The sequence below is a fragment of the Tamandua tetradactyla genome, chromosome 2 (genome assembly GCF_023851605.1).
Source record: "Tamandua tetradactyla isolate mTamTet1 chromosome 2, mTamTet1.pri, whole genome shotgun sequence".
Classification (NCBI taxonomy): Eukaryota; Metazoa; Chordata; class Mammalia; order Pilosa; family Myrmecophagidae; genus Tamandua; species Tamandua tetradactyla.
The window spans coordinates 54,901,637-54,914,687 of NC_135328.1; the positions used below are offsets into that span (position 1 = coordinate 54,901,637).

Here is a 13,051-nt window from a genome sequence, read left to right on the forward strand (position 1 = left end):
ACAGATAATGAGAGGTCTTCTTCCTCCTTAGAATGCTTTTCATTCCCCATAGCTTGGGGGAAAAAATGACAAGAACTTCAGCATAGAAATGGTTAGCATTTAAAGTCAAGACTTTATGCATGCTAAAAAAGTAAATACTTCTGGTATGTTCACTTAGATAAGAGTGCTAAGATTAAAAATGTAGTTTCCTGCACTAAAACCTATATGTTACTACATACTTCTTTCCTTTAGGCTCTAGATACAGGGAGGAAGGCTATTTTCTCCATTTTGTTTCTAGGTAGCTCAGTTGGGTAATGAAGTCTTAGTAGAGTCAAGACTATGATTTTCTTTTTTAAATAAACTTTTAATTTTGGAATAGTTTTAGATCTATAGAAAAGTTGCAAAGATAGTACAGAAAGTGGTGTAGAACCCACTTTCAGTTTTGCCTGCTGCTAACATCTTACACTACGGTGGCATATTTGTCACAACTAAGAAAGAAATATATTTGTCACTATTAACTATACCCCAGATTTTGTTTTTATTTCCCCAGTTTTTCCACTAGTATCTTCTTATTTCTGTTTCAAGACCCAATCCAGGGTGGCACAGTGCATTCAGGTGTCACAAGACTATGAATTTTTTTTAAACTTTACTTTTAGTATTTTTATTGTGAAAACTTAAGATACAAACATATATCCTTGACATAAAAACATTCCATACATGGTGTACAATCAATGGCTCACAATATCATCACATAGTTGTATATCATCACCATGATCATGTTTTGAACATTTGCATCTCTCCAGAAAATAAAAACAAAACAAAACAAAACCTCATGCATACCATACCCCTCACCTCTCCCTCTCATTGACCATTAGTGTTTCCATCTACCCAATTTATTTTACCCTTTGTTCCCCCTATTATTTATTTATTTTTAATATTTTATATCTTTATACAATTGTCTTCAAGAATCTAGGCTACTGGAACACAGCTCAATAGTTTCAGGTACTTCCTTCTAGCCACTCCAATACTCCATAAACTAAAAAGGGATAGTTATATACTGCATAAGAATAACCTCCAGGATAACCTCTAGACTGTGTTTGAAATCTCTCAGCCAATGAAACTTTATTTTGTCTCATTTCTGTCTTCCCCTTTTTGGTCAAGAAGGCTTTCTCAATCTCTTGATGCCAGGGAGATTTACATCCCTGGGAGAAAGACTATGAATTTTTAACGCTTATATAGGCTCCCTAAATTTGCCCTAACCCTAGGCATCTCTGCTTACCCTTATCACTGTAAAGGAGTTCAAGGAAGAATATGGACTGATGTAAATTAAACACCATTAGAGAGAGGGATAGTATAGTATGCCCCTTTGATATAAAAGTTCACAGCTTTGGCCATTAGAGAAATGCAAATCAAAACCACAATGAGATATCATCTCACACCCACCAGAATGGCCATTATCAACAAAACAGAAAATGACAAGTGCTGGAGAGGATGTGGAGAAAGAGGCACACTTATCCACTGTTGGTGGGAATGTCAAAGGGTGCAACCACTGTGGAAGGCAGTTTGGCGGTTCCTCAAAAAGCTGAATATAGAATTGCCATACGACCCAGCAATACCATTGCTAGGTATCTACTCAAAGGACTTAAGGGCAAAGACACAAACGGACATTTGCACACCAATGTTTATAGCAGCATTATTTACAATTGCAAAGAGATGGAAACAGCCAAAATCTCCATCAACAGAAGAGTGGCTAAACAAACTGTGGTATATACATACGATGGAATATTATGCAGCTTTAAGACAAGATAAACTTATGAACCATGTAATAACATGGATGGACCTAGAGAATATTATGCTGAGTGAATCCAGCCAAAAACTAAAGGACAAATACTGTATGGTCCCACTGATGTGAACGGACATTCGAGAATAAACTTGAAATATGTCATTGGTAACAGAGTTCAGCAGGAGTTAGAGACAGGGTAAGACAATGGGTAATTGAAGCTGAAGGGATACAGACTGTGCAACAGGACTAGATACAAAAACTCAAAAATGGACAGCATAATAATACCTAATTGTAAAGTAATCATGTTAAAACACTGAATGAAGCTGCATCTGAGCTATAGGTTTTTGTTTTGTTTTGTGTTGTTTTGTTTTGATTTTACTATTATTACTTTTATTTTTTTCTCTATATTAACATTCTATATCTTTTTCAGTTATGTTGCTAGTTCTTCTAAACCAATGCAAATGTACTAAGAAATGATGATCATGCAGCTATGTGATGATGTTAAGAATTAATGATTGCATGTGTAGAATGGTATGATCTCTAAATGTTGGGTTAATTTCTTTTTTTCTGTTAATTAAAAAAAAAAAAAAAAGAGAAGGGATAATTGGAGATGAAGGGATACAGACTGTACAACAGGACTGGATATAAAAACTCAGAAATGGACAGCACAATACTACCCAATTGTAATGCAATTATGTTAAAACACTGAATGAAGCTGCATGTGAGGTATAGGTTTTTTGTTTTTGTTTTTTTTGTTTTTTTTTTCTTTCTATTATTGTTTTAATTCTTATTCTGTTGTCTTTTTATTTCTTTTTCTAAATCGATGCAAATGTACTAAGAAATGATGAATATGCAACTATGTGATGTTATTAAGAATTACTGATTGTACATGTAGATTGAAATGATTTCTAATTGTTTTGTTAATTCTTTTTTTAATTAAAAAAAAAAAAAGTTCACAGCTTAATGGGCATGGGGTTTTCTTTTGGAATGATGAAAATGTTTTGGAACTAGATAGAGGTGGTGGTTGCACAACATTGTAAATATAATAAATGCTACTAAATTGGTCACTTTAAAATAGTTAATTTTATGTTATGTGAATTACACTTTTTAAAAAAAGGCTCTATGCTCTCTTACCTACCTAACACACCTTGAACACAACTATGTATTAACTCAATTTAGGAATAACTTGGGCCAAGCTTTCAAAATCATGTCCATCATCTGCTTCACTCCCTTCAATGGTTTCTCACTAAATTGAGAAGAAAATACCAATTTCTTAACAGAGCTTGCACTCTACCTCCTACTTTCTCTTCACTCTGTCCTTGCCCCGTTGTGTGCTCCAGTCATATGGCTTATATCAGATCTAAGAGCATGTCAAGTCCTTCTTCAACACAAGGTTTCTGGGTTGCTATTCCTATAATCTGGAATTCCCTGCTATTCCCATAACCTGGAAATCTCTTTCCATGAATTTTACATCATTGGCTCCTTCTCATTCTTCTGGCGTCAGTTTAAGTTTCACCTTAGGAAGATCTCCTCCGACTACCCTCATTTCAAGAATTAGAACCTGTGGTTCGTGGTCCACTAGGAACAACCTGGAGTTATCTAACATATTGACTCTTTTATTATGGTTTCTTGTCTGTTTTCACCTGTATCCCTAGCACTTAGCAAAGTGCCTGGCACATGATAATGGGACTCCATAAGTAATTATTTACCTTGATAAGGGAATCAATGAAAAATCAACTAATTCTTTATTATTTGTACTACTGAATGAAGGCAGAGATAGAGGATGTAAAAGAAGGAAACTAGCAGGTACCTTGCCCTGAGGCGAGGGGTGTGGTGGTTTGGTCTTCAGTATGTTGGGGTGGTAGAAACCCTCATAAGGCACAGGTATTGAGCTAGTCCAGGCAAGGGGACACTTCCACTAATGAGATATGGGAAATAGACTTTTTCTACTCACACTTCAATTTTTTCTAACATTTTCCAAACAGCATTTTATGAGGAGCCCAATATATGGTCACCAGAGCAACAATTGCTAAAGTAGGGATGGCGCAGTGGGGAAAGGTGAGGGCAGAGCCAGCCTGGCAAGCATGCCCCCTTCAGTCCATCCCTAAGGTACCTTCTCAGACCACTAACACTCTGAGATACCAAAGTTTTAAAATTTATGGGTTGTGCCTGAAGCAACACCAAAACCTATGGTTGTTTGCTTTTTTTTTTTTTTTTTTAAGTCAGGTTCATTAAGGTATGATTTACATCACCCTTTGTAAGTATATATAGTTCTATGAGTTTTGGCATATTTAATTGTATAATTACCATCACAATTATGATACAGAATATTTCTAGCACCCCAATATGCCCCTTATGCCCCTTTGTAGCCAATCCCCTGCCTCCACCTTCAGTCCCTGGCAATCACTGATATGATTTCTGTTCCTATGGTTTTGTCTTTTTCAGAATGACTTATAATGCTAATGTTCCATATAAATGGAACCATATAATGAGTATCTTTTGAATTGGCTATTTTCATTTTTTAAAAGGCCCATAATTTGAAAGCAAGGTTATTACTACAAAGTATTCACACTTTCCTTAAGGTTTCTTGAGTGAGAAGTAACAAGTATAACTTACCTTCTGGAACACTTGATAGTTGGATTTGGACCATATATCAAGCTGGAATGGGGTGGGGTAGAGAGAGAGATAAAAATATCATCAGCATTGACTTTTGAATTTCAGAGTTCAAGAAAGGATGTTGTAACTACTGCTACACTTACTAAGTTTGGAAAAAACAAACAAATATTCTGATTATAGAATAACAGAACCTCAGGGTTGAAAAGGATCTTAAATCTCCTGCTTGAATTTCCTCTATTCTTTAAAAAAAATTTTTTTATTGAGAAATCTTCACACACATACATTCCATACACAGTCATAGAATCAATAGCTCACAATATCATCACATAGTTGTGTATTCATCACCATGATCATGTTTTAGAACATTTGCATCCCTCCAGAAAAAGAAATTATTTTACCCTCTGCCCCCCCATTATTTATTTATTTCTATCCATTTTTTTTTACTCATCTGTTCATATCCTGGATAAAAGGAGCATCAGACACAAGGTTTTCACAACCACACAGTCACACTGTAAAAGTTATATCTTTATACAATTGTTTTAAGAACAAGATTACTGGAACATAGTTTAATAGTTTCAGGTATTTGCCTCCAGCCACTCCAATACATCATTAACTAAAAAGGGATAGTTATATAATGCATAAGAATAACCTCCAGGATAACCTCTCAACTCTGTTTGAAATCTCTCAGTCACTGAAACTTTGTCTCCTTTCTCTCGTCTCCCTTTTGGTCAAGAAGTCTTTTTCAATCCCTTGATACTAGATCTCGGCCCATCCTGGGATTTCTGTTCCATGCTGCCAAGGAGATTTACACCTCTGGGAGTCACGTCCCATGTAGGAGGGAGGGCAGTGAGTTCACCTGCGAAGTTGGCTTAGAAAGAGGGGCCACATCTGAGTAACAAAAGAGGTTCTCTAGGGGTGACTCTCAGGCATAATTTTAAGTAGGCTTAGCCTATCCTTTGCAGGAATAAGATTCATAGGGGCAAACCCCAAAATCGAGGGTTGGGCCTATTGATTTGATTGTCCCCACTGCTTGTAAGAATATTAGAAATTCTCCGAATGGGGAAGTTGAATATTTCCTCCTTTCTCCCTATTCCCCTAAGGGGATTTTGCAAATACTTTTTTTTTTTTTTATTGCCCAAATTACTTGGGATATAACAGGGCATCACACTAACCTGGACAAACCAACAAAATCTCACACCCTATTCAAGATCCCATGTACTTATGGTGTTCATCTAAATTGACTATACAAGTTAAAATAGGAAATGCACTATCCAAAGTATACATTTTGCACCAAATAAACATCTCTCCCTTTAGTCTCACCAGAAATAGAAGTTTTAAAATATGGAGGATATCATCCTTTACTGCATTCTGAATATACCTCAGTCCTATCCAGATCAGCTCCATTCATATCTCTACTTGAAGTCTGATCACTTTTTCAACATTTTAAACAGTTCTTGTATGGGGTACTGCTGACTTTCATAGCTTCAGAGCTCTAACTGAGTCTCAGGTGTCACACAAATATCCGAAGTTTCTGGAAATGAGCAGGTTATATACAAATGGCTCAGTATCAGAAATTGAACAGTTACACCTCCTGGATATATGTGACTACTCTAAGAGCTTATACTCTAGGACCCTTTACAATAGGCCCCAATCTGATAACCCATGTTCTCGACTTCAGTTCACTGGGTTTTTTATATTATAGTTAGTTGATATGATTGAGGCATGATAATATTTGTGTTTTTGTTCCTGATATTTCATTCAACATAGTCCTTTTCTCATTCAACATACAGTCCTTAAAGTTCATCCACCTAGATGCATGCCTCACTTCACTCCTTCTTGTGGTTGCTCAGTACCCCATTCTATGTATACACCATAGTTTCCCCTTCCATTCCTCAGTTGTACGTACCCTTAGGCCACCTTCACCCACTGTGGATCAGGAACACTGCCACCATGAACACCAGTGTGCAAATGTCCACTCCTGTTCCCACACTCCTCCAGATATATATTGAGCAACAGGGTTTCAGGATCATATGGTGGACCCCATTCTTAGCCTCCTGTGGAACCATCACACTACCCTCCAAGGGGCTGCACCTTTCAGTTTCCCTACTAACAGTGAATAGACACATCTTTCTCCTCATTTTCTCTAGCATTTGCTTCTCTTTGCCATTTTTGAAGTTTTATTCACACATCATACAATCCAACCTAAGTGTATAGATACGCTTTCACTACCATAATCTATTTTTTTCAACGAGGAACTCATACCCCTTCCCCAGGCCCCCCAGCTGTTAATTTTGGCATAATTTTTTTGTTACATTCAGTGGAAGCATATTACAATGTTACTATTGACTACAGACCCTGAAAACTGAGAGCTTTTGATTGATCAAACATTCATTCATTCCACCTGGAAAATATACCTCGAATGCTTCTACTTCTCCCTCTCCTGACTATTTGCACCATATCTTTTCTGGATTTCCACAGAGCCTTCTAACAGGACTGCTTCTACTCTGGCCAAACTGCTCTTCAGAAAGGTGGGATCCATTTTCACAGCACTAATCTCAACTTAAATTAGTTGACAGGAATAAGAATTTTAGAAATCTTTAAGCATTAACAGACTTTCAATTTTACAGGCTAACAATAGAGGTGAGGTAGGGGTGGGGGTTGGCAAGATACCTCCAGATAACTCAGAAAGAAATCTCAAAAGAAACTCATTAAAAAAATATTTTAATTATTTCCCTACTTTATCATTTCTGTTGAAGAAAACTACTGTTCATCAGGTGTCCATGTTTGAAAGGATAAGTCAGGTTCATATTACCTTCTTGGTGCATCAGTTTAGCCTAGGGCTTAAAAATTAAGCATTTAAAGATTGTTCAGTGACTGCAGGATAAATAAGTTTTTGCAACTTTTAGTCCTATCAATCATTTCCAAGACAACAGTGAGATGCCGCAGATTTTAAGTCTAAATTTCAAGAAGAGAAACAGTGTCTGAACTTGGAACCAATATAGTTTTTCTTCTATTTTTTTCAGCCCACAGCTGTTTCTTCTGAAGTTTTCCACTGTGTATTTGTCCAGTCCATTAACATCATATACAGGCAGACCAAGGCAAAATATAGAGCCACAAAAACAAAAACAAAAAACTCAGAACAAAACAAAACAAAGCCAGAAAAGGAAGAATCTGCATATATACTGAAAAGCTAAAATTTTTATTTAAAAGAGAGGGAAAGAACCACAAGTATCTGTAAAATGTTTAATTAAAAAATTACCTAGAGAGAAATATGCATGGACTTAATTAAGAGATGGACTTTCCAGCCTAATTGTGGATTCTCAAAACAAACATGCCTATTCAAAGTGATGAAGTTGCTCTTTTTGAAAAGCAGTTTACATATATTATTCAGTACTCTAGGGAACAGTTCCTACCATCTGGGGTAGAAGGATTTTAGACAATATAGTTTATTTACCTGGTGCAAACTGGTAAGAAAGGGATCCAATAAGAATGGGTTTCCCCTTTTGTAGTGAACACATAAGCAGGTGGTTTGTACTTGATTTTCTGCTAGATTTACGCCAAAGAAAGCAATTTAAAGGAGCATTCTGGAGTCAATGCCCTTCCTTTCCTTAGGGCCAGGAAGATTTCAGAAATTCATTTTGGTGAGCAGCATTGGTCCAAGTGAATATTTATTAGCTTCTGCTTATCTACTGCAAAGACAGGCATGGCCACCAATTTTTTTCTGACTGAAATATTAAAAAAAGAGCTGGAAGCTACAAGCCTCAGCCTAACATGAGAAATTAGTCTGAACTATAGTGTCAGAAAAAGAAAGTGGACAAGCATTAGAAATATTTTACAATGAAAAAGTCCACCTTATGATAATTGTTGGCTGAATCTACAGTCTTAGGAGCATCTTCTTGTCTCTGGGGATTGGAATTAGTACTTTAGAATGTGTGTTCTACTCTCAAGTAAACTGGAAACAAACCCCACAGATGACCAACTGCTTTAACAGACACATCTGCTCTTAGGACAAACATCAAGACTTCAAATGACCTCTCAATGTGCAAGAAGAAATAGCGAAAATAGTGGCAAATTAAATGTACTCACCAAAAAGATAAATCAGAAAGAACCAAAATCAGTAGGCAAGATAATTTTAACCACTACAATGACCATCACCATAACTATCTCCATCACAACCAGTAAGAGCAGATATAATTTACTGATTACTATGCACTTTATTCACATTATCTTTTTAGATTCTCCCAACAATAGCATGAGAATGACTATTTCTAATTCACAGATGAGAAAACTGAAGCTCAGAGAAATTGTAAGTCCAAGGTCACATAGTTAATATGTGATAGATAATTCAAAACCAGGTTTGTTTCTAGAGGTCCAGTTCTTAACCTTAGAGGAAGACTGCCTCTCAGCTAGAATTCAGAAGCAATGCTCTTCCAGGGGTACTCTTGCAAAGTTCAACATTACAAATCTGCTTTGAGGGCTCTGTTTTTACAATCAATGCCGCTGAAATTCATTTAGAAGCAAGTAAATGAAAATTTCAGCAGCTTATCAAAAAGTTATCAATTCTTTTCTTGATTAAAAAAAAACAGTACGGGCGGGCCGCGGTGGCTCAGCGGGCAAGAGTGCTTGCCTGCCATGCCGGAGGACCCCGGTTCGATTCCCGGCCCCAGCCCATGTAAAAAAACAAACAAACAAACAAACAAAATATAATAAAAAAATAAGAAAATGTTTAAAGATGTTTCCCTTTCTTCCTCCCTTCCTTCCTTCCATCCTTCCTTCCTTCTCTGTCTTTCCTTCCCTTCCTCCCTTTCTTAAAAAAAAAAAAAAAAAAAACAACAAAAAAAAACAGTACAATGAATTATACATTATCCCAAACTGGTATTTCTAAATAAAACTCACACACCTCACAGGGATTTCGGCTCTTAAAGCCTTTATTTAGTAGCTCATCTTGCAAACTCAACAGGTAATAAATATGTCCTTATGGGAAGAAGGCTACAAATCAGCAATACCAATGGATTTCTCCATAGTTAACCCAAGTTTCCAAAATCACGAACTTCTATTTGGTCATCTTAAGACTGCCCACCCTCCTGTGGAGAATAAAAAGTGAAAAAGTCTTACCAAAGAATGCAGTGTTGTTGGTCTATTATTCTTCGACTTTTCACTTTCAATCAGGACATACATTTGTTACTGAAAAAGTGCTGAAAGCACAATTTCAGGGCATCCTCTGCATATGAATTAAACTGGATTTCCCTTCCCCCAGCTTTCACCCTTCTTCCCCATAAGTAACAAGAGGCCATTTTTCTGAAGGTCGTCTGAACAATTTCAAAGGCTGTAACAAATCAAAATGTTCCCTGCATCTAATATCAAACAGGGCTGATGCCAACACTTATTAGAGAAATCAGATTCAAGATTCCCCCCAACCCCTTCGACCCAAACACACACACACACACACACACACACACACAACTTTGAAGTGGGAAGAATGCAGGGATCAGGAATTACCCGGGAGACAGCTCTCACTGTCTTTGAAGGTTTCCTTTGATACCACCATTTCTTTTCCTCTCTTACACTAGGAGCTAAAAGCTGCCTTTTTTATTGATATGGGGTAATTAATGAAGCTATAGCATTAACATAACCTAAGTTCCCTAATAAGATAAATCCAACTGAGACTCAGAATTTTCAGTTAGTTTAACATAAAATCAGGACAATGGCTAGGTATTCATGTTAAATCTTGTCTTTTAACATGCTGAGTCATGGTTCTTTGCTATTTCCTGATTAGAGAGCATAGTGGGTCTACAAGTCTTAAAAGCAATTTTATTTTTTTATTAGAGGAATTAGACTACTGGTGCTTGTTGGTATAAAAAATATGCATCACGGAGTAAAGAGACTGAAAGGTAACGACAGTGGTGCAGGCTATTATTGCAAACGATTGCCTTGCTGCAAGCGATAGCCTTGCTGGGATTCAGATCGAAAAAACCCCCCACCAGGTCTAGAAACTTGAGGGTGGCACTGAACCACCAGTGTAGCAACAACAATTAAACCTTTTAGAATATGCTGGTTGCTTTGGGTATGGAGACAGACATTCAGTATGTAGAAGTACAGACTCTAGTGAGCCCTACAAGACTTTCATGCCACACTTAACCATATCAGTGGTTGTGCTCCAGCAGGCTGCAGCAAAACCTCTCCAGGCAACCACTTAGGCAAAAGGGCTGCATTTTTCAAACAGCCAAATTGTAAGCAACAATTTGTTCTTGTAGACCACACTTTAGGCTCCAAAGGCTCCCTCTGAATGTTACATTTTATTTGGCATGTGCCAGACATTTTAACACATTAACTGCACTAATGCTTATATATGCATATCAATATAAAAAAATACACATACACTAGTATCAGTATTCAAGATAGAACACTAATGTCTGTATGGCTTTATTTTTATTTTTTGTAAAGTACATTGAAAAAAAGATGGGGCTAATCAAATCTGCTAGGATTAGATAGATTCTGGGCAGAGCAGTTATTTGAAAGCATCTCTACCAAATGTTAATATACTTTTTTTTTTTACGAACAAAAGATTCCAAGTTTATTCACTAATGTCAGTTCATATCAATGAGACCATACAGTATTTGTCCTTTAGTTTTTGGCTAGTCTCACTCAGCATAATGTTCTCAAGGTCCATCCGTGTTGTTACATACTTCATAAGTTTATTCTGTCTTAAAGCTGCATAATATTCCATTGTATGTATACACCACAGTTTGTTTAGCTACTCGTCTGTTGATGGACATTTGGGCTGTTTCCATTTCCTTGCAGTTGTAAATAATGCTGCTAAAAACATTGGTGTGCAAATGTCCGTTTGTGTCTTTGCCCTTATGTCCTCTGAGTAGATACCTAGCAATGGTATTGCTGGGTCATATGGCAATTCTATATTCAGCTTTTTGAGGAACCGCCAAACTGCCTTCCACAGTGGTTGCACCATCTGACATTCCCAACAACAGTGAATAAGTGTGCCTCTTTCTCGGCATCCTCTCCAGCACTTGTCATTTTCTGTTTTGTTGATAATGGCCATTCTGGTGGGTGTGAGATGATATCTCATTGTGGTTTTGATTTGCATTTCTCTAATGGCCAGGGACATTGAGCATCTACCTCTTCATGTGCCTTTTGGCCATTTGTATTTCCTCTTCTGAGAAGTATCTGTTCAAGTCTTTTTCCCATTTTGTAATTGGATTGGCTGTCTTTTTGTTGTTGAGTTGAACAATCTCTTTATAAATTCTGGATACTAGACCTTTATCTGATATGTCGTTTCCAAATATTGTCTCCCATTGTGTAGGCTGTCTTTTTACTTTCTTGATGAAGTTCTTTGATGCACAAAAGTGTTTAATTTTAAGGAGTTCCTATTTCTTTCTTTCTTTCTTCAGCGCTCTTGCTTTAGGTGTAAGGTCTATAAAACCGCCTCCAATTATAAGATTTATTAGACATTTCCCTACGTTTTCCTTTAACTATTTTATAGTCTTAGACCTGATCTTCAGATCTTTGATCCATTTTGAGTTAACTTTTGTATAGGGTGTGAGATTCGGGTCCTCTTTTATTCTTTTGCATATGGATATCCAGTTCTCTAGGCACCATTTATTGAAGAGACTGTTCTGTCCCAATTGAGTTGGCTTGACTGCCTTATCAAAGATCAAATGTCCATAGAAGAGAGGGTCTATATCTGAACACTCTATTCGATTCCATTGGTCAATATATCTATCTTTATACCAGTACCATGTTGTTTTGACCACTGTGGCTTCATAATATGCCTTAAAGTCAGGCAGCGTGAGACCTCCAGCTTCGTTTTTTTTCCTCAAGATACTTTTAGCAATTGGGGGCACCCTGCCCTTCCAGATAAATTCGCTTATTGGTTTTTCTATTTCTGAAAAGTAAGTTGTTGGGATTTTGATTGGTATTGCGTTAAATCTGTAAATCAATTTAGGTAGAATTGATATCTTAACTATATTTAGTCTTCCAATGCATGAACATGGTATGCCCTTCCATCTATTTAGGTCTTCTGTGATTTCTTTTAACAGTTTCTTGTAGTTTTCTTTGTATAGGTCTTTTGTCTCTTTAGCTAAATTTATTCTTAAATATTTTATTCTTTTGGTTGCAACTGTAAATGGAATTCGTTTGATTTCCCCCTCAGCTTGTTCATTACTAGTATATAGAAACACTACAGATTTTTTAATGTTGATCTTGTAACCTGCCACTTTGCTGTACTCGTTTATTAGCTCTAGTAATTTTGCTGTGGATTTTTCAGGGTTTTCGACATATAGTATCATATCATCTGCAAACAGTGATAGTTTTACTTCTTCCTTTCCAATTTTGATGCCTTGTATTTCTTTTTCTTGTCTAATTGCTCTGGCTAGAACTTCCAACACAACGTTGAATAACAATGGTGATAGTGGACATCCTTGTCTTGTTCCTGATCTTAGGGGGAAAGTTTTCAGTTTTTCCCCATTGAGGATGATATTAGCTGTGGGTTTTTCATATATTCCCTTTATCATTTTAAGGAAATTCCCTTGTATTCCTATCCTTTGAAGTGTTTTCAACAGGAAAGGATGTTGAATTTTGTCAAATGCCTTCTCTGCATCAATTGAGATGATCATGTGATTTTTCTGCTTTGATTTGTTGATATGATGTATTACATTA

At 36.6% G+C, this 13,051-nt stretch overlaps 1 protein-coding gene and 1 long non-coding RNA gene across 2 annotated transcripts in view; one reads left to right on the forward strand and one right to left on the reverse strand.

Moving 5' to 3' along the window:
• The window catches only part of MED27 (mediator complex subunit 27), a 333,651-nt gene that overhangs the window by 23,843 nt on the left and 296,757 nt on the right, over positions 1 to 13,051 (reverse strand). The window contains exon 6 of the mRNA XM_077147305.1: positions 4,379 to 4,420. Within this exon, the coding sequence (XP_077003420.1) occupies positions 4,379 to 4,420 (42 nt within the window). The remainder of the gene's footprint in view (positions 1 to 4,378; positions 4,421 to 13,051) is intronic.
• LOC143672829 (uncharacterized) overlaps positions 1 to 13,051 on the forward strand; it is a 112,775-nt gene that overhangs the window by 20,177 nt on the left and 79,547 nt on the right. The window lies entirely within an intron of this gene.